This window comes from Triticum aestivum, chromosome 3D (assembly GCF_018294505.1).
Source record: "Triticum aestivum cultivar Chinese Spring chromosome 3D, IWGSC CS RefSeq v2.1, whole genome shotgun sequence".
NCBI lineage: Eukaryota > Viridiplantae > Streptophyta > Magnoliopsida > Poales > Poaceae > Triticum > Triticum aestivum.
In genome coordinates this window covers 71584150-71606181 of record NC_057802.1, presented here as the reverse complement: position 1 = coordinate 71606181, position 22032 = coordinate 71584150, and the positions used below count along the sequence as shown (strand labels likewise).

Sequence of the window (22032 nt, the reverse complement as noted above, 5' to 3'; positions counted from 1 at the left end):
CGAAGCCCTAGCATAGAGCTACGAGTGCGGTGGTGATCGCCCCACCGCGCCCCACGACGCATAGGAGGTGAGGGACATTGACCGATTTGTCCACAGGAAGAGCTCCATGCAATAATCATGGGAGCTATGCAATGTTTTCTTTGTGGAGGTTCTTGTATTGTCATCGTACGTATGGGCGGTCGCACCTATATGCCTCTTATTGCAAGCAACAGGGGCGAAAACGCACAACCAGTTCGTGGCCCATCATGACTTGGAATGTATTATGGTGCGGTCCATTAAAGACACTATTGGTTTATATAAATCAGAAAGTATATTTATTTAACTAATTTTGGAAATTTTTAATTTAATAAAAAAGTTCATGTACCAAAAAATGTGCAAGTATATCAAAAGAATGTCCCATGTATTTTTTAAAGGTTTTCGTATGTGATTTTTTTATTTCCTGTTGTAAAAAAGTACATGTGCATAAAAACAAATGGTCATGCATATCGAATAGAAAAAATGTTCACATATTTCAAAATAAAATGGTTTCACATGTCAATACAAAACGTCCATGAATGGTTATAAAGAAATATTCATGAATATCGAAATAAAATGTTTGTCCATAGCAAAGAAATGATCACATATCTTAAAGAGATGTTTTATGTACTGAAAATAAGTTCGTGTGTTCTAAAGGTAGTTTCCACGTATCTCTTACAAAAACATTCATGTATCTACTGAAAATAAAAAACAAAGTAAAATAAATAAGTAAAAAGAAATCAAGCATAATAATGAGTTAGAAATAAAATAAGTATAGGGAGATAAAAAATATGAAAAGTTAAATCCAGTGGGAAAAAAGAAAAATAGAAATTTAAAAAGTAAGAGTGAAAAAATGAACGAGAAATAACCAGGCCAGCATATCGTAGCCCAATCAGGCAATAGACAACGACACAGGCGACAACGGCCCAAATCTTCAAAAGAAAAAGGCGACAACGGCCCACAGAACATCAGCAAACAGCTCGGCCTCACGTGACGGCACGTGCCGACGCGCGTTGGCATCCGATGTCCCGTGTCCCGTCGCACGAACGAACACGAAGCCAAAGAAGCTGAGCGAGGGGGAGGGGCAACTGCCCGCACGGAGAGACACAGACGCTGACAGACAGCGAGAAATTGGCGGCCACGACCACCGCCGCGTCGCCGGGGAGCCGCTCGCCGGGTCACGCGGTGAGCTCCCTCGCCCGCCGCGTCTCCCTCAGACGCGACCCCGCCCCCGCCCCCGCGGAGTCTCCCCCGTGGTCTACCAGCGCGCCCTACCCCAGCGTCACCGCCGACGCCTCAATCCCATCCCCCACGGCCCCTGCCCCCGCCTCCCGCCTGGCACGCGCGCCGCCGCAGCCGCCGTCCCCGCTGTTCCTCGCCGGGGCAGCGCGTCCCTGCTGCCTCCGCCCCTTCCCAGTCCGGCCATTGGGGTTTGAGGTATGCTGGCTGTTCTCATCCACGCGATTAGTTGAAATCCCACCGACCTTCACGATTTTGGGGTGTGCTGGTGCACGCTCGGGGCATCATCTAGATCCGCGGTAACAGTAGCGAATTTTACCTCTGCTGAAACTTCGTTAGTCAATGAACTAATCAAGTCGAGGGACTTGATTCCCTTCCATGGTTTGGTTTTAGTCTGATCTCGAGCCTACTTTGCCCTTGCCTGATCATATGAATTGTCATTTTGGATGCTACATCTGTTAGTTGCCCCCAGACCTCGAGCTGATTTTCTATTTCATTTTAGCACATTGCAGGCATTTTTTTTGTCCCATCGTTGCTCCTGTTTTATTGCAATTCTCTGCTTCGGTTATGATATTTTTAAAGGAAAACAAAAAAAATTCGGCCCAAATTGTCCTGTTAAATTTTTGGTCGCTCAGTCATTTTCAGAGTATTATTTTCCAAAGAGCAATCATTTTCAGATTGGATTGTTTAGGTTAGTGACTATTTGAAATAGCGAACTGCTATATATTTAGCGAGTAGTGTTGGTATATATGCAAGAGCGAGCTATAATGTTTTGCTTGAAGCTTTCCTATTCTGTATTATGTTGGCTAACTCTCTTTCTATTTTTGCAAGAGATGTTGCTTGCTGCCACCATTAGCAGGTGAACCGGTGCAGAATAACGATGCCCATATCTTATGAGATGGAGGGTGGGCCTACTGTACTGCAGTTATATAAATGGAAAAGCTTGCATCCCTGTCTTGAACTATCGAAATTCCGGGAAGCGTCCATTTCTCCTACAAGGCGCCTGTTTGGACTGCTCTCGGAACATGGTGAAGCTTTGTTGCTTTCCTTTATGCTCTAATATTCCTTTGCTCATCATCATCATCTCCTTCCTCTTATTGTTTTTTCTACTGATTATGATTTTACAACCCAGGCGATCTTGTTCTGTCAACTGTCAATGTCCAACCATCACAAGTTGAATCACCTATGGCTCTCTCAGATAGTAGCTTGCCAGTGTTTGAGTGTTTTTCTTCTATTCCCAGAGTGAAGTCTTTAGCATGGGGACACTGCTGTGATGCTTCTAGTCAACTTGAGGTTCCGGCTTTCAGTGAATTTCTTGTTTTATCTAGTGATGATTCTATCACAGTTCATGCGTTTTGTCATTCTGACAAAAGTGCAGTAACAGTCAATTGTGATACTGAAGAGCTGCATGGGGAGTGGAAAGAATGGTTTCCTACCAAGTGCTCACTGCCGGAGGATGGCGAGTCGGGTGCAAGGAACCGCTTTCGCTCTTTTCTGACTACAATCAGTGCATCTGTTTGCAATGGAAAATACCAAGCCAGATTTCCTCTGAAGTCTTCATTGCCTCATTCTGCAGTGGTGGTATCATTTAGCATATATGATATTACTTTGTCCTTTCTGAAATTCTGGTTAAGCAGTTGTGCTATGAAGACTAGGATGGAAACTGACAGTGGATCTCCTGAGGATCTTCCAAGTCATGTACCTGTAGCTGAAGCATCATGCAGCTGCCAGTGGGAATGTTTAAAAGTTTTGCCTAGCTCTTCCGGTTATTTGACTGGTTTAGTCTTAACTCCTAATGAATCAGTAAATTGCGAGGTCCATCAACACAACGCCAAAAATATTTTGGTGGCTATCCTTGAGCTAAACCATTGGGGTATACAGTGGAACTTTGTGGTAGACCTTCAGACTGCATATGATGATGTGGAGCCTAATCCACAGTGGGTCGATTTCCAACTGTCAGATATATTTCTTGCCTCCCTTAATGCAGTGGGTTTTGTTGCCATTTGGAATGCGAAAACTGGTCACCCTATCAGCTCGTTTAGTGTTCTTGATCGGTGCAGAATAGATCTGGAGATGCCTTCGGCCACTGTAACAAATGTAGGAGAAAGCACCTGTGTTGGGAATGTCGTTGGCAGAATGTTCAAGAGGTTAGTTTTGGCACCACATTCTCCACTTGTTGCTGCTGTAGATGAGGCTGGGGTAGTCTATGTGTTCTATGCTGACGATATCTTAAATTTCAAAGCCAATGCACATGAAAAGTTTGACCAGCCTTCTATAAATCATTATGGCAATAATTTTGCTGCCTGGGAAACTGCTGGTCATGAGATCGGGAGTCAAACATTTTGCAGTCATCAGCCAATTAGACAAGGGTCACTTAATCCAGACAAAATGGTATATGATTTTTCAGATAGAGACAATGCTGGTGTCGTCAGAGCTAGGAAAAGAAGAAAATACTGTAAATGTAATGAAAATCAAGTGGATAGCTGGCCAAGTGGTTTCAGTACTACATCACAAATGAAAGATGTGGTAACTTATCCTTCCACAATGGCGGATTCTGCTCATGTGCGAAGAGTAGTCCTTCCTCCATGCAGATCACAGGAGAATGTAATAAGCCTCTCACCATTTGGACTGACAAGGATCTTTAGAAGTTGCAATGCAGAGGGAAATAAGCATGTTAAAATTATTCACACGAAGTTGCTTATGGCTTCATGTTCACTTGACGAGAGAGATATTGATGCTGGTTTTCTGGACAGGAGCCTCCCATATCAGAAGGATTTTTCTTTTGCTGGTGAATCTGCTGTTTGCTCCTTTCAGGGATATTTGTATTTGGTTTCGCAGGATAACCTTTCTGTGGTCCTTCCATCAGTGTCTGTATCGTCTTTTTCATCTCGTATCGATGCCTCTCAATTTTGGCAACCAGGTTTTTCTGGTGGTAGTGCATGCAATGCTCTGAATTTGTTGTCAGTAAATAGACTCCGAACAAGATTGGAGGCCTGGCAAATAGAGGTTTTGGATAAAGCATTGTTGTATGAAGGACCTTCATTAGCAGACAGGCTCTGCTGGGAGAATGGTGCGTTGTCATTCAGTTGGCCTTGTCTTTATTTTTTCGTCCTGTTTGTCGTTCTGCTAGTCTCACTACGGTTAGCTCTAACAACCCAGTTCAGTATTTCAGTTACGGAGTGGCCTGTCCTATGCTGTGTCCTGCCACTCAAACGTATTTTGCGGGCATGATCAATCATTTTATCACGATTGAAAGAATAGCTCAAATTTGCTTCCACTTTTAAGCTAAAAAATGTTTGTGCAGTAAACATTATATGCAAGATTGTTACTGCCATGCACGCACATTATACAGTTTTTTCATCTGGTTAATGTTAATCAATACCGATCTAGGTGACTGGTCAATCAGCATTTGCTGGAATCGTGCACCGTGCTGGTGTTAGTCACAATGATCAGCTTCAATAGCATGACCAGTACCTGAACATGATGTATATTTATTAACAGAAATGGTAATGCATTTTGCTCATATATCTTTCTATGGCAACTATCCAACAAGCAATAATCTTCTTAACCTTTTCAATGGATGTGTATTTCCCCAATTATATATGCATAAATATTTGATAGTCCGGCTGCTGAGAATGATAGACCTCCTGGATGCTGATGGTTTGGATGTTCTGTGCAGCTATTATATCTTTAGAGAAAAGCGTCATATGATCTAATACTATTTATTGCATTGGCAGGATGGGACATGAAAATCTCTAGGTTGCGCTGGGTGCAATTGTCATTGCATTACACAAATATCAATGATCTGGAGCAGTAAGATCCTCAATTATTTTCTGGGCTAAAATTAATTTTCAATTGTTATTAGTTTAGCTTAAACTTCATAGCTCTTACTTAGTTACTTCCAAGTCCTCGTTTTCTTAGATTTGTGTTGGAACATTCACAACGTAGTTCATGGTCATGTTTCTTGACGATTCCGATGGATCAGTACTATTGCTTGGAGTCCAAGTATTGGTTTAAAGTAGAATTTCAGTATACAGTGGAAACTATCTCCATAGTTAAATGAATCGTACAAGAATGGCAAGACTAATTATCTATATTTACCTACCTTTATGATCTATTTGGAGGCTGATAAAATATTTGATCTTTTAGGAATGAATTTGAATATCTAGATGAAAGAGTTCCGTTTATAAGAATTTCTTAGGTTTATTCCGAAGTTCGAAGGTGGAAATAGATGGTTGCATGTAACTCCCAAGTTTCAATGCATTTATATGTGTATACTTACTTCTGACTTTACGCTGTAAGCATGTTTTTTGTCTACGAATCTTGTCTCATTTTGTTGAATGTAGTTTTCAGTTAATTCCTCACCTACCTTGTGTGTGTGTGTGTGTGTGTGTGTGTGTGTGTGAATTCTTCTCAGTTCTACTGATCAGTATGCACAATTTTCTAATATTAATCATTTCTAGATCGTTGAATATGCTCGCGGAGGTTGATCTTGCAGAAGAAGGTGTTTTGCAACTGCTATTGGCATCTGTTTATCGGCTATTATGTAGCACAAGAAGTGATCATGAGGCTGCAGTGTCATCCAAGTATATTTCTTCTCTTCTTTTAAGATTAGTATATTTCTTCTCTGATGGAGTATTTATCATGAATTATAAGCCATATTCGTAAATTAGGATTCTTCTGTAAAAACAATCTTTCTTGGAAACATGCTTTTCGCTATCTGTTTATGTTGTAATATACATACAAAAACTCAGTTAGATATTGACCTCAGTAAGTACTGGGTGGGTACCCAAGAAATTAAGGATTCATTGCCCTGTGCCCTAGTAATGATATAAATATATTCTCTAATTTAGACAAACACAAAACCTTAAGCTTCATTGCACCAATTTGTATTGGATTGAGTTCATTTTAAATCCTACAAGAAGAATGATTCATTTCAATCTTTCATTATCTTCACCTGCTTCTGCAAGGGAATGACATGAGCTGCATATTACTAGGTAAATTCATGAGCAGAAGCAGAGTATTAGCAGAACTTTCAGACATTCATCATTTTTTTAACTGAATAAATTAGTTGCACCGAAACAAAAATGTTTCTCCTTATTTTTTTCATAAAAATAATTAAAGTAACTCAAATGTACTCCCTCCATTCCACAATGTAGTGCTTCCTCTATCCTCGTGCTTCAACTTTGACCGTAAATTTAACTACCAAGACCGATTGCGGCGGGAGCAAAAGTTATATCAGTGAATTCGTATTCGAAAGAAGTTTTCAATTATACAATTTTTTCTCCCGCCGCAGTCGGTCTCGTTGATTAAATTTATGGTCAAAGTTGGACCTCGGGAAGCGCGGGCGCACTATATTTTGGAATGGAGGGGGTATATTGTATTGTGTCTCGTCAAAGAATGTTTACATGTGGAATATCATGGAAGGCAGGAAATGCTTCAGATATATACTGTTTAATTAGATACAATCTTATTGTATGGTCAAGAATAACGCGTGTACAGAAAATGGGGTGGAAGTTGGAATGGTATACACTTAAGTTTTTGTTTAGTAATTTAGATGTAACATAAAATGCTTTGATATTTTCTGTCATCCTGCAAAGCTTATACAAGAAAAATAATTTGATGATCTAGTGCAAATGGACTGAAATCTATGTTGTGGCATTTAACTGAATGTAATGTGATGTTGACATGTCTTCAAATTGCCGTGGAACATATTAGAACATGTCCACAAGGAGGCGCAGCTTATATTCTTTCTTTTAGTTATACTTTCAGTTGACCATGACCAAGCTTGCAATATGTTACATACTTGTAGCTTTTAGCTTCATGTAATTTGTAAGCTTACAGTGTGAAAACAGGTTAATGGTTTTAGCAGTCCGCTTTGCAACGAGAACAATCAAGGCTTATGGGCTACTTAAGCAAAAGAAAGGTTACAACTCTTCTCCCGCGCACCCACACATGTCCACGCACGTGCCCACACACTTTGTTATCTGTGAGATTATTCCTTTTCATTTATCTTTTCCCCAGACATGCCAGCCAATTCAGTAAAGCTTCATGAAATGGCTTTCCTTTTGGGAGTAATTAGAAGTATCCAGGGCCGAATCACTGCAAAGAACCAGAATTCAGTCCGGATGGTAAATAATTATAGCTGTTTTTTACAATTAGTCTATCTTCAAATGGAAGGACAGGCCTGGCGCAGTGGCGAAGTACTCCCCACTTGTGCCAAGAGGTACTGGGTTCAACGCGGCCTCTCTGCATTGCACTGTGCAGGGGTAAGGCTTGCCTCGTATAATCCTTCCCCAGACCCCACCTGGTGTGGGAGCTTCTAGCACTGGGTCTGTCCTTAAATTTGTCTTCAATTTTTTTTGCAGAAACAGCAGGGGTGACCCTACTGATATAGACTAATGGACCCTTATTTGGTATGTTATTCTTTGTAGCAAGGAGATGATAAAAACTCACTGAAAATAGGCAAAGAAGTACTACAAAATGATTCTCCATCCCCAGTTGTTGTAGTGGATGGTGTTTCACCAGGACTGTCAGCTGGTTTAGATGCTCCTGACAGACAAGGATCAGCATCTACTGCATTTGAGTTTGTTCCTGGTAGTAACAGGCTGTTAGCATTAACGCCAGTTGAATCCTCCCTTACTACTAATGACATTGACACTGATCAAAGAACCACTCAAGTTGGAAGACCGGTTACTCAAGGAAATATCAAGGATATGATGAACCGTTGGGAAATGAATAAGTTTGACTTGAAAACTATAGTCGGTGAAGCACTACAATCTGGTCGACTACCGTTGGCAGTTCTTCAGCTTCAACTGTTGCGCCAGAGGGAATCATGTTCTGGTGATGATTTTGATGACGTTTTCTCCGAAGTTCATGAAATAGGAAGATCCATTGTTTATGATCTGTTAATGAAGGTAACCCATAGCTTAAAAATGTGTCTCCCCATCACTTCCTGAAGTCTAACACATAATTTTACAGGGTGAAAGTGGACTGGCTGTAGCTACACTAGAAAGACTAGGAGATGACATAGAGTCGGACCTTAGACAACTTATGCAAGGTACTGTCAGAAGGTCACTTAGGCTACAAATAGCCGAGGAGATGAAACAGCGTGGGTACTTGCGATCAAATGAGTGGAAGATGTTGGAGACCTTAGCACTGATTGAGGTTTGCTTCTGCATCCTGTTTTAGCTAATTGAAAAAATTCTGTTCTTACAATATATTTTGTTTCTGTAATACATTTTTAACACATAGAAAGAAAATAAATGTTTGCGCGCTGTTTGTTTCTGCACTGATCAACCTTTTTTTCTTTTGTGGAAAAGCGTTTTTACCCAAGCAGCAGCTTCTGGGACACATATCTTGGCAGGGAGAACGTTATTCATGATGCTGTAAATATTGTTACACTTCCAGGGGAAGATAAACCAGTGCTTGCTCTCCATATTCGTAACCACCCTGCTATTGAATGTGGTGATGTTGATGGAGCTGTGCTTGGTTCTTGGGTGAACGTTAACGATTACGCTGATTTAAAGGAGTTCTCTCAAAGCAACCTTTCTGATGGATATTGGGTGTGTGCTGCTGTGTGGTCTGATGCTTGGGATCAAAGAACTGTGGACCGCGTAAGTCATGACTTGTCCTTTCACTTGTTAACTGGGGGATTACACCTTCTTTCCGATAATAACCATGTGCTGTAGCTCATCATCTACAAAAGTGCAAAGGAATTTCTTGTTCTGTTAGCTCTTACTAGTTACTATTAGTTATAAAATCAAGTGTTTTTTGCATTTTTTTCTCTCTATAAAATGAAGTGAGCATGGAAGAGTTTGTCACACTACTGATTCTGCCTTTTTTTTTCCTTGCATTGTTCTTTTGTTTGCATTGAAAATGTTTATGATGTGCCATTTGATTAGCCATGGCAATATTTTTGGCCAGTTGAATAGATTATAAAGCGCACTAAACTCTGGATTATGGTTTGTATTACTTATTTTCTTAACTATGGTCCTAAGATTCTTATTATTGTATGTTCTTTAGATAATACTGGACCAGCCTTGTCATATCTCTGCTCAATCGGACCTCCCATGGGAATCTCAGTTTGAATATTTTGTTGCTCATGATGATGTGGGGGAAGTCTGCAAACTCTTGGACATGATTCCTGACAGTGTACTTCTAGAAGGGATACTTAGCATTAATGTGGACAATTCACGAGCTGGTTACAGCATTGTGTCTGACGTCAGTGTCCCTGATTATAAAATGTATATATGTGACTCAGAGGAGCTAGAGCCTGTTTGTATGGAAGTACCACATGTCAAAATATTCAGATCCTTGTCTAATCATGAATCAACATCATGGATGAGAATGCTAATGCAGGAACAACTGGCAAAGAAACACATCTTTATGAAAGAGTACTGGCAAAGTACTACCGAAATTATACCTTTACTTGCTCGAGCTGGCATACTTACTAATACAGCCAAGATAGGCCCCAAGAAAGAAGCTTCTATGCCATTAATTGCTTCAGAGATGCCAGATGATGAACGTCACCAGGCTTGTGAAAGAGCATTGCATAAACTAGTCATCCGTTTTTGTGTGCAATATGACTCTCCATACCTACTCGATCTCTATCTGGACAACTGCAATTTGATTCTCGGGGAGGACTCTATTCCTTTGCTCAAAGAAGCCGCAGTAAGTCATACTGCATCCCTTTAGTTTATGATATTTGGAGTTCTTTGTGCTCAGCTCTGATTTAAACCTACCAAACTTGCTAATTTTGTGACCCCTAGCAGTGGAATCAGCTGGTTGTTTCAAATAAACTTATTTCTTTTGTTAGGATACGCACTTGATAATTTTGCTGTTACATGATTAGTGTTTATGTGGAGTCAAGTTTTTAAGTATGGCGAGTTTGCTCCTGTTCAAATTTTCCATGATTCCTGCATGCTAATTGGTTTTACATTATTCTTTGGAAAATATCTGAAGTTCAAGTTGCCAAACATTCCATTTCAGTGAGAATCTGCATATGCATGCTTCTCACCTGTTTTTTTCTGGTTTCCTGGCAAGTGACCAGTTGCGCCTTCTCTCTGCAAATTTGCTCTGTCTAATAGAGGACCAATTAATTTTTTGTCATACTTGCTACCCTGCATATTAACACTTCCATACCCAGTATCTTCTAGACCAGCTAGTATGGTGGTAATACAAACTATTATTGGCCGACCTGGCTTTGTCTGTTTGCTGATACTATGAACATGATGTTATAATTTATGGTCACTAGTCCAGTAGTGGTAGACAAAGTACTTATAATACTGCCTTATGTTATAGATATAAGATTAAGCTGCTCAACCTTTTCCCAGTTTAACAAAAAATTATTCTGACTTGGTTATTATGTCATGAAATTTCTCAGGGTGATTGCAAGTGGGCACAATGGTTACTCTTCTCCAGAGTCAAAGGTTATGAGTACGAGGCATCCTTTTCTAACGCCCGTTGGAATCTGTCACTGAAAATGGTTAATCATGGCAATCTAACTGCAATTGAGATAGATGAGATATTATATACTGTTGATGATATGGCTGAACGGATTGGGGAAATGTCTGCACTAGCTACCTTAATGTATGCTTCACCACCAATTCAAAAGTCCATATGCACTGGTAGTGTGAACAGAAATCGTGGATTGTCTTCTCAGTGCACGTTAGAGAACCTAGGTCATTGTCTCCAGCAATTTCCAACCCTATGGAAGACACTTCGTTCCACCTGTTTTGGGCAAGATGGGTATGGCTGTCTAAATTATTCTCCAACTAATGGTAATCAAAATACAACTTTTTTCCCTTATTAGTTTTGAAGCCAACTACTCACTATGTCCTTTCTTAATAAAACAGAATAAATTCATTTTCTTTTTCAGTTTCTGGAAAATCCGCAATGTCAGATTACTTGTGCTGGCGCTATAGCATTTTTTCCTCTGCTGGAGGAGACACTTCATTGTTGCAAATGCTCCCGTGTTGGTTTCCAAAGTCTATTAGAAGATTAATCCAACTATTTGAACAGGTTTATTTCTGCTTTCTGGATAGCATCTTGCAGCTAACATTTCTGAATTCCAGCATTGGTATCATTAAGCATTAGTTCTACCCCATATGACATTAGTTGACTTTATGTTCTTATGATGTAAGTACATGCGAATTGTTCCTTTCCTTCTGGAACAAATCTTTTCGGATGTTCCAAAGCACTTGTGGTGGATCAGTTGTGTTTTCTCTCAGTATCTTAGTTTTTCTCTATGGAAGTATTTAAAACAGTAATCACTCTTTCAAGAATGTTACCAACACAGCACTGTTTTTGTGTTCCAATTTACGCCTAATTGCCCAAGGGCAGTGGACCAAAGTCAACAACATAAGCTGTTTGGCAAATGTGTCTTAGCCCCCTTTCAGTCTCTTCTATAACATCGTCTCTTTTAAAAAAGATCACTTCTATACCAGTGTACTGTAATTATGTATTAGAAAAATCTTAGTTTAATAGAGTGTGTGATTATCGGTTACCATGTAAGGAAAGCACTATAAGATTTGAGACATGCAAGGCTAACTTAAAAGCAGTAAGGGCCTTTGAGATGCCAAACTTACTTCCCTCGTATATATATTTTGTGTACATGTAAATCTTGATCTTCCAGCAGCATTGGTAGCAGGATAATTCTATTTTATTTAATTGACCACAATCTGTGATCAGGGCCCTTTTGGGATGCAACTGCTATCGAGTGCACCGTCATCTGAAGAGTTATTTACTCATGGTGTCACTGATTACATATACAATACCACTGGATATAGTGAAACCAATGCGTTGTCCTTAGAAGCATCCATTCAAAAAAGTGTTGAAGAAGAACTATACTCTTCCCTTGAGGTACACTCTAGCTTGTACTAATGTACTTAGTACATTATTGAGAACAGATTCTTTGCTTTCTTTCTTGCATAACTTTTGCGCCATGTTACTTCTCTATTTAGAGCAACAGAATTTTGTTTTGTTATGTTGAATGTATGCTAGTGCTCATACTTGGACACTGGTCAAGAATAGGAGATATACATACTTGATCCTGGCAAGGGCTAGTGCGGAGGATGCTTATCCATATAGCATAAGCCCACCACTAGCATATACTCCCTCCATCCCAAAATAAGTGTCTCAACTTTGTACTAACTTTAGTACAAAGTTATACTAAGGTTAAGACACTTATTTTGGGACGGAGGGAGTACTATTTCTTAAATTCACACTGCATGTAATATTCTGAACTTAGGGTCATCGCCCCCAGTCTTGGTTGTGTTCTCTCACCGTATTATAGCGTTTATTTCCAAAGCAGTAATTTCATTATTAGTTCACTCCTCCCTTCAGGAGAAAGACTTGAGGGTGGAGCATCATTTGCACCGTGGTCGAGCACTAGCAGCTTTCAGGCATCTTCTTGGTAAAAGAGCTTCGCAATTAAAATCGGCCAATGCGCGCCAAGTGATCTCCACACAGTCTGATGTTCAAGCAGATGTACAACTGATCCTAGCCCCTTTAAGTCAAACTGAACGATCAGTTCTTCTATCGGTATGTTCATGTTTCTGACTTGTTTTTTTCTCTCGAACAACTAGTTATACCAGTATCCATCAAAACTTTACGCCCTGATTGAAAAACTTACTCTTCGAATAGACTAGTTATCATCATCATTCAGTTTTTGTTATTCTGATCACTAAGATGAATAAATATTGGAGAGTTTGGGCTTCTAGTGGAGGTAGAGATGGGCATATAATCAAGAGCTACTTTATACAGATAGTAGCCATTGGTCACTTAGAGGTGGCGATAATCCAAATCTTTTCCTGGATATGATATGCCAAAGTTTATTTTTACCCCAGTTTTATCTTTTGATACCATTTACAAGAATGCTGAATGCCTAAATGGCAGAACATATAATCAACATAAGCTTCGGGAAGAAGTTCCATATACTATTTGTTAATTTGGAAATAATTTTTTGAGTTTCTATTTAAAATTCTAATGCTTTTTTCTTGGGTGTGCTGCAATATGTTATCATTTCTCCAGGTGGCTCCACTAGCTATCACAAACTTCGAGGACTCCACACTGGTTGCTTCCTGCACATTCCTGTTGGAACTATGTGGCATGTGTACTAACATGCTCTGTCTAGATATTGCTGCTCTTCAGCGCATCTCTTCCTACTATAACTCGGCTCAGCAAAATAAACAAAGTGAGCTATCTTCACCAAGGAGCTCTGGGTTACATGTGCTCTCCCATGGGGCTGATATAGCTCCTGCTCTTGCTCGAGCATTAGCTGAAGATTATGTCCAGTCTGATCATCTTCAGATTTTAGAGCAGAAGCAAACCTCTAGGGGTCCCAAAAGGGAACAACCATCACAGCCTCTTATTGCTATACTGGAGCACCTGGAACGAGCAAGTTTGCCATTATTAGACGAAGGTAGAACCTGTGGATTTTGGCTTTTGAGTGGCATTGGTGATGCATCTCTTTACCGGTCGCAGCAAAATGAAGCCAGCCAACATTGGAATTTGGTTACAGAATTCTGTCTGGCGCACCATCTCCCTTTAAGTACAAAATATCTGGCTTTACTGGCCAATGACAATGATTGGGTACTGACACATTTTTTATTTGTCTTGTGGGTATGTTATTTATTTTAAGTCCTCCCACTGATGATCATGCTTTTGGCAGGTTGGTTTTCTAACAGAAGCACAGAGAGCTGGTTTTCCAATTGAAGTTGTTATCGGAGTGGTATTTTTCTTACCATAAATAGTAGGGGTTTTATTGATAATTCTTGTTGACAAAACACTATTCTCATCTCTTCTCCCTGGTATTGCGTTCAGGCTTCCAAAGAGATAAAGGACTCAAGATTGAGGACTCATATACTAACAGTTCTGAAAAACACGTTATCAAATAGAAGGAAATCGTCTAGCAATATACCCTCAGGTAGTAGGGACCCATCTTTCTTGTCTGTTGATGGCGACAACCCCATGGAACTTTTCTGCATACTTGCTGTTTGTGAAAAGCAAAAGAACCCTGGGGAGGCACTTCTGAATAAAGCGAAACAAATGCAGTGGTCTTTATTGGCGTTGATTGCGTCATGCTTTCCAGATGTAACTCTTCTCTCATGCTTAAGCTTTTGGCTTGAGATTACAGCTGCAAGGTAATACATTGAGCATTGTAGGGGTTTGATGCATGCGACATTTTGCAAGATTCATTGCTCTTCTTGTTGTGTAATTTTGTTGTGTTGGCATCTATTTCTTGTCTTCAGGGAGTTGTCCTTAATCAAGGTGGATGGTATTTCCTCTAAAGTAGCTAAGAATGTTGGATCTGCTGTTGAGGTCACAAATAAATTGCCAAGCGTGAGTAGGAATGTTGAATATCGTTACAACAGGAAGAATCCAAAGCGGAGACGGTTCTTGGAGGCCTCTCCAGATAGCTTCAAATCAGGTTTTTCGCTGGACATCGCAAGTGGGCCAAATGGTACTGCAACTTCCAATCCTTCCGATATTGATGCTCAGCAGGAAAGAAGAAAGCCCACCTCTGAAGAGACTGAAATTCCAGTTGATATTGATGAGAGGCTTGCATCTTTATCAAGTATAGTAGCAGTGCTGTGTGAACAACAGCTGTTTCTACCATTACTTCGATCCTTTGACTTGTTTCTGCCATCTTGCTCCCTTCTCCCCTTCATTCGTTCTCTTCAGGTTAGTATAAAAACAGGCCATTTATATATTTTGCTAGTTGTATACCAACTAACATGAGCATTTTGTCTGTGTTACCTTGAAGGCATTTTGTCAAATGCGCTTGTCCGAGGCTTCTGCACATTTGACATCATTTTCAGCAAGGATAAAAGATGAAGCCTCTCAATCAAACTCATTCAAAGAAGCATCATCAATAACAGGATGGGTAGTTGCTACAGCTGTAAAAGCCGCAGATGCAGTACTCTCAACCTGTCCATCACTTTATGAGAAGAGGTGTTTGCTACAGCTCCTTGCAGCGGTTGATTTTGCAGATGGTGGTTCTTCGTCAGCTTACTTCGGCCGCAGTTATTGGAAAATCAATCTGGCTGAACCGTCCTTATGCAAAGATGGTGATATCTACAAGTGGAATGATTCCATGGATGATGCTTCTCTCCTGGCAGCATTAGAGAAGGATGGACGATGGGAGGACGCTCGTACTTGGGCAAGGCAACTGGAGTCGAGTGGCATAGCTTGGGAATCTACTTTTGATCATGTGACGGAATCACAGGTTTTGTAACGTTTTATCCTTAAGTTTCTCTATGCCTCATAATTTAATTTCTACTCACTAATATCTTATGATTTATGCTGATATCCACCTGTCCATTGTCTCAGGCAGAAGCCATGGTTGCCGAATGGAAGGAGTTTCTCTGGGATATTCCACAAGAACGTGCAGCTTTGTGGGGCCACTGTCAGTCGCTTTTCATGAGATATTCTTTGCCACCTTTACAGGTACCGTATTTGATGATTGAATCAGTGAAATGCATATGTGATCTCTTATCCCTGTAAATTCCGTGTGATGGTAATGCCTATTCAATTATGTGTGCAGGCTGGATTATTTTTCCTTAAGCATGCTGAGGCATTAGGGAAAGAGATACCAGCACGAGAGCTTCATGAAATACTTCTGCTATCTTTACAATGGCTTACTGGAACTATTACTAAATCCTCTCCGTAAGATCCCTTGTAACCTATATTGATGTATGCTCATTCGTATCTTCTTCTTACCGACATATGCATTTTTTGCAGGGTATATCCTCTTCATCTTCTCCGGGAAATTGAGACTAGGGTTTGGCTCCTGGCAGTCGAGTCAGAGACTCACTCTAAGGCTGATGGCGAATCTTCTGTTGTTTCTCAGAGTCCAGCTATTGGAAACAGTACCAGCATTATAGAACAGACTGCTGATGTCATCACAAAAATAGACAGTAGTATGAGTTTGCCAAGCATGAAAGCTGCAGAAAGAAATGGTATGAGGGACAATAACTTATCACACCATCAACATTTGCAACTCTTTGAATATAACAGTGAAGCAACAACAACAAATAATGCAAGAGCAAAGCGAAGGGGCAAAACAAATCTACCACTTAGACGAGGTGTCACTGATAATGTTGAAAGTAGCACCAATGATTCTGATGATAATTCTAAAGTTTTCTTTCGTTCTAAGATTGGAGAACAAGCAAGAAATTTACTATCTGAAGAGGAATTTGCAAAGATGGAAGCGTCTCTGTCTGGTTGGGAGCAACATGTCAGGCCTGCAGATATGGAGAAGGCTGTGCTCTCCTTATTAGAATTTGGGCAAATAACTGCAGCTAAGCAACTCCAACAAAAGTTATCTCCATCATATGTTCCTGAAGAACTTGTCCTTGTTGATGTTGCGTTAAGAGTTGCAAATAACGGCGGTGATGGAGAGATCAATTTATTATCCTTTGACACAGAAGCCCTTTCAATACTTCAATCTCTCCAGATTGCAAGTGGCAGCAATATGATTGATCCATCACAGGTTTGGTTATACTGTTGCGTTCATTTTGCCAGAAGTTTCTGTTAACAACAATGACCACCATATGTCAACAATTATTATTTATATTAGTTAAACATAATAAGTTAAATTACAGTTTAATATGTCTGCTTGCAATTTTTCCTCTTCTGGAAAAAGGCACAAAGAACAGCAATATCGTCAAACACGAAAATAGATGTAATGCATGTTTACATTTGCTCAGGTGTTCTATCCAGTGTACGGGTTCTGGGGCGGAGCTTCAATTTATTTTTTGCATGTTGCATGATAATATTAACATAGATAGAATGAATACTCTTGACATGATACATGTATGTTACTTATATTCTTAAAACACTGATCTGACTATGGACAAATAAAGACTAGGGTGGAGAGCTTCAATTTATTTTTGGCATAATTTTCATTGAATGAACTCCTGACATGACACAAGCGTTTTACATGTTCTGAAAACACTGGCCATGCGCATGAAAGAAACACCATATGTTTTCTCTAGTTTATTGGGCTTGCACTGTTTAATTTGCCACAAAAGTTACATATAAGGTCAAAAAGCTATAGCTTTCATCCAACTTTCCAACCAATTTTTCTTGTAGTAAAGATTACACTATGGTTGTAGTTGAGTTAGAAATATTTGCCTGCAGTTTGCTGGGAACGAATGATCTTTATGTCGAGAGTATACAAATAATTCTCAAACAACATAGTTGCAAGCTGGCAGCCTTGTGCTGATTCTCTAGTCAATAAATATCGCAAACTGTCGTCCAGATTAAATATTGGTATGAATTTACAACATAGTTGCTTGGTACATCGAAAAAGTTCTCATTGCGTTTTGGAAATAGACTGTTCTCGTTAATGTTACATATCGTCCTGAAGAAAGAAAATTCTGCTTTTAAGTTTCTTCATGACTTTGTACATGTCGGCCTGAACAATCCTTGTGAATACAAAGTCTCTAATCCAGGCATGGAATTAAAAATGTGACTTTTAGTGCTAGTAGCTTAGGCCTAGGATCTGGTCAATATTAGCCATTGCTTTGGTCCATAGTTGTAATGTCAGATTCGCTATTTTTGTATGATAAATTTTGTTGGTATATGTTGACTAGTAGTGTACAACCCACCAATCAGAATGTTATTTCATCTCAGGCTATGGAGAAATTAGCCGTGAAATGTGGCGAGGGGCGCGGACGGGCTCTTATTAGGAGAATAATAGCAGTTGTGCAAACTGCAAAAATACTGGGACTCCCATTTTCTGAAGCATTTGAGAAACAGCCAATTGAACTTCTGCAGTTGCTTTCACTGAAAGCTCAGGATTCTTTTGATGAAGCTAAATTTCTGGTGGAGACACACATCATGCCTGCATCTAGCATTGCAAGAATTCTTGCTGATTCCTTTCTGAAGGTCTGCTCAGTGCACTTTGTTTTTGGTGAGGAAAACACGTATTATGTTACATATCTTGACTGATACGTCCAATAATTGTAGGGGCTTTTAGCTGCACATCGTGGAGGTTATCTGGACTCCCAAAAAGAAGAAGGCCCTGCACCACTATTGTGGAGATCAAGTGACTTCTTGAAGTGGGCAAAACTATGCCCATCAGAACCAGAAATTGGCCACGCTTTAATGCGTTTGGTAATGACTGGGCATGAAGTACCGCATGCTTGTGAGGTTTGTGTGCTCTGGTTCTTTTATCTGGTTTCAGTTTTTTTAGTTTACTAGATGATACCCCGCACGTTGTTGTGGGAATGTTTTGCAATATAGTTCAATAAGATTTGGTTGTATGGAACATGAATATTTAGAGTAATAATTTGAAAACTAAAACTAAGAATACATATGATTTATTGTGTATTTGTAAAGTTCTTATTAAATGTAAATAGCATAATTGATTGAAAATTATCATGCATGTTGACGTGTGGTTTTTCCTATGCATAGTTGCATGTTAAAGTGGGTCTTTTCCTATGCATGTTGCATGCTGAGGTGGCATGCTTGCATGTTGAGAGAAATAGATTAGTGGGGGCTAGCTATTTAGATATAGAAGATTCAAACTTTGCAAGTATTCCTTCCATCCCCTGGACTGGCGGTAACTGGCCTAGAGAGGTGATGTAACAGAGTGATGTGTGGAGATGGTATGTCAGCTACACTGGGGGGTGCACACCGAGGTTTTTCATGGTTAACCTGTCCTCCAGCATCTTGGGTGTTAGGATAGTCTGGTGGGGCTGGCGAACAATACTAACTGTATGTGTGTGTGACAATGAGTTGTATATGGGAGGTAGTTTGGCAGTGGGGTGTTGAGCTGCCAACACCAGGCAGATGTGTTGGAGGGCATTGAGGTACTGATAATGCAGCCAGACAGGCGGCTGGTGAGTGCTGCTGGTGCCTGCAACTTTGGCGGGGATGGGGCACAGAGACAAGTGAAGGAGGTGTGTCTGCTGGATGGTGGTGTTTGTGTTGTGGAGTGATGTGGAGATGAAACTGGAATGTGGGTTTCTGCCATCTAATGGTGTTCTACTTTCGTGCCATTTTTTGAACATTTGTAGTTAAACGTAAGAGATGATGCGGTTTAAGTGCTGAGCTAGGGCTTTGAAGTGTGGGACCGGGTGTCAGAAAAACTGCAACCGTCCAGTTCTGGTTTCTGGGCCGGTAACCGGTGGTTTTCTAAGCTCTTCTGTACCCATTCTCTCGTGATTGAGCTAATATGTTGAAGTGAAGAACCTTATTCAAATGACATTTGCAGTGTCAAGCTATACTTTTTATATGAGCTGTGCATTATATTTATTTCAGTATTTTTAATGTTCAGGTTTGGTTTGAGAATTTGCTGATTTCTTTACCGTCTCTAAGTCCATGCCAAATGTTGTTGCAGGTTGAACTCCTTATACTGTCACATCACTTCTACATGTCATCTTCTTGTCTTGATGGTGTGGATGTTCTCGTCACATTTGCAGCCAATAGAGTGGATTCATATGTTTCAGAGGGGGATTTTTCTTGCTTAGCTCGCTTGATAACTGGAGTGAGCAATTTTCACTCCTTGAGCTTCATCCTTTCCATCCTTATAGAAAATGGCCAATTGGAGTTGCTACTTCAAAAGTATTCTTCCACTGACACAGCCACAGTGGCACCTGCATCAGTTCGAGGGTTTAGGTTGGCTGTTATTACATCACTGAAACATTTCAACCCAAATGATGATGAAGCTCTGTCTCTGGTATATGTCCTCTCTCTCTCTCTCTCTCTCTCTCTCAAATCTGTAAATGTAGAATGGGAGTAGATTTAGGTCCAAAGACATGTTTAGCACATTCCGTAAAAAAAACTTCGTTAACCACATAAACACTTCAGGGTATCATTGTGTTTTGTGTTAATTATTTTGTAAAGAATAGATGGAAAATCCAACATAAGAAAGTTAACCCAATATATACAAACGTTGAGCAAACCCTTTTTCAGGATCTAGATCTATTGCTTTGCTGAAGCATAAAATCTGTTGATTAGCAGCCTATCATGGCAGTTTCCATTAGTACGAGGCGGAAATGAAATCTGTTGATTAGCAGCATGCCATGCCAGTTTTTAATTAGTATGGAACAGAAATGTACTGAGCAGTAGTAGCTTGTTTGGGGGCCAGAACCATCTGTGCAACTACATGAAGAACAAAAAATATACAAGAATTCGTGATTTTGGTTTCCATCATACTTGCGGTGTTTCCTTACAACTTGGCTGTCATCATTACGAGATAGGTCTTTCTGCTGTTTCGCTATGCCCCCTTCAACATATGTGTCTGATGCAGGTATACAAGCACTTTGACATGAAACATGAGGCGGCTTCCCTCCTTGAGTCGCGTGCAGAGCAGTACATGGAAAGCTGGTTAGATCGGCATGATAAGGAACGACGGAATGATGAGCTCCTTAAGGCTATGCATAACCTTGTACAGACGGCTGAGATTCTTTCAACAATTGACGCTGGCCAAAGGACACATCGTGCTTGCGCTCGTGCTTCTCTCCTATCTCTTCAGATCCGAATACCTGATCTTGTATGGATTGGTCTTACAGAAACCAATGCGCGCCGAATTTTCGTGGATCAATCTAGGTTCCAGGAGGCCCTCATTGTTGCTGAAGCATATAGCATAAATCAGCCAATGGAATGGGCACCAGTCTTCTGGAACCAGATGCTGAAGCCCGACCTCATCGAGCTATTTGTGGCTGAATTTGTACTAGTTCTGCCCCTGCATCCACCAATGCTCGTGGAGCTTGCGAGATTTTACCGGGCAGAGGTTGCAGCCAGGGGCGACCAGTCGCACTTCTCAGTCTGGCTTTCGCCTGGAGGCTTGCCTGCTGAATGGGGAAAGCATCTCGGCAGATCATTCAGGAGCCTGCTGCGTCGAACGAGGGATATGAGGCTGAGGCTGCAGTTGGCAACTCTGGCGACTGGGTTCAGCGATGTCCTTGAGGGCTGCAATGCGGTTCTGGACAAGGTCCCTGAGAACGCCGGGCCACTGATACTGAGGAAGGGCCATGGGGGTGCATACCTCCCTCTCATGTAAATCATCTCTTCTCTTTGTCTCCAAAAGGTGGATAAATCTTACAGGAGTGTATAGCACAACGGCAAATGTTTCATGCTTTCTTTGGCCCAGTCGCCCGGCAACCATTTTCCCTCTTCCTCTGAATTCTGTGACGTTGATGGGGCCACTGGGGCTTCCGGTTTGTATATAAAGCATTTGAGCCTATAGGTTGGACACACCGCCAACTGGAAGTCAATTTTGCAGCCTATTGGGCAGAGACGATTTTCCTGGCATGGCTGGTGACGCCGTTTCTTCCATCCATGGACAGACGATGTTTGTAATGTATGCTACATTGTATATTTGTATCAATCCAAACTATGCAATTTTCTGGATTTTGATCTGTGGTTTGCGCCTTTTCCAGTCTCCATGCAGGGTTTCTCTAAGCTTGTTCGTTTGTTGCCAGGTGAAGTTTTGTACTCCTTCCGTTTCCTTTTTACTAAATGTATAAGGTTTGCTTGAAGTCGAGCTACGCAAAGTTTGACCAAATTTATATCAAAAAATATCAACATCTAAAATACTGTAGTTATATAGTATGAAAATTAATTTCATAATGCATCTAGAGATATTGATTTGTATTGTGAATGTTGATTTTTTTCTCTCTATAAAGTTGGTCAAGCTTTACTAAATTTGACTTGAGACAAATTTTATATGGAGGCTAAAAAGAAACAGATGGAGTATATTTTTGAGGCGCTGTCCTGCAACCGTGAGATTACGGGATGCTTGTGATGATCCCAGCCCATCGA

At 40.5% G+C, this 22032-nt stretch overlaps 1 protein-coding gene across 3 annotated transcripts; it reads left to right on the top strand.

Moving 5' to 3' along the window:
* Positions 1-1038: 1038 nt before the first annotated feature.
* On the top strand, positions 1039-21624 carry LOC123077503 (uncharacterized). Of its 3 annotated transcripts, none has more exons than XM_044499781.1 (27): positions 1039-1200; positions 2086-2282; positions 2387-4324; positions 4992-5067; positions 5718-5840; positions 7110-7180; positions 7279-7385; positions 7689-8171; positions 8236-8421; positions 8577-8870; positions 9280-9927; positions 10640-11036; positions 11135-11277; positions 11947-12117; positions 12601-12798; positions 13288-13848; positions 13928-13987; positions 14080-14399; positions 14508-14940; positions 15023-15484; positions 15589-15705; positions 15803-15924; positions 16000-16750; positions 17896-18150; positions 18232-18414; positions 19607-19945; positions 20519-21624. In XM_044499781.1, the coding sequence occupies exons 2-27, from the start codon at positions 2135-2137 to the stop codon at positions 21269-21271; spliced, it is 9339 nt and encodes a 3112-aa protein (XP_044355716.1). In that variant the 5' UTR covers positions 1039-1200; positions 2086-2134; the 3' UTR covers positions 21272-21624. The 3 variants fall into 3 exon arrangements, with proteins under 3 accessions (XP_044355716.1, XP_044355715.1, XP_044355717.1); XM_044499780.1 differs by having other exon boundaries at positions 1068-1452; XM_044499782.1 differs by lacking the exons at positions 1039-1200; positions 2086-2282 and having other exon boundaries at positions 3331-4324; positions 7099-7180.
* Positions 21625-22032: the final 408 nt, after the last annotated feature.

Coding starts and splice junctions, on each gene's coding strand:
- LOC123077503 (XM_044499781.1), top strand. CDS start 2,135: ATGCCCATATCTTATGAGATGGAGGGTGGGCCTACTGTACTGCAGTTA. Junction 11,278..11,946: donor TAATCCAACTATTTGAACAG/GTTTATTTCTGC, acceptor ATCTGTGATCAG/GGCCCTTTTGGGATGCAACT. Junction 14,941..15,022: donor CCTTCATTCGTTCTCTTCAG/GTTAGTATAAAA, acceptor GTTACCTTGAAG/GCATTTTGTCAAATGCGCTT.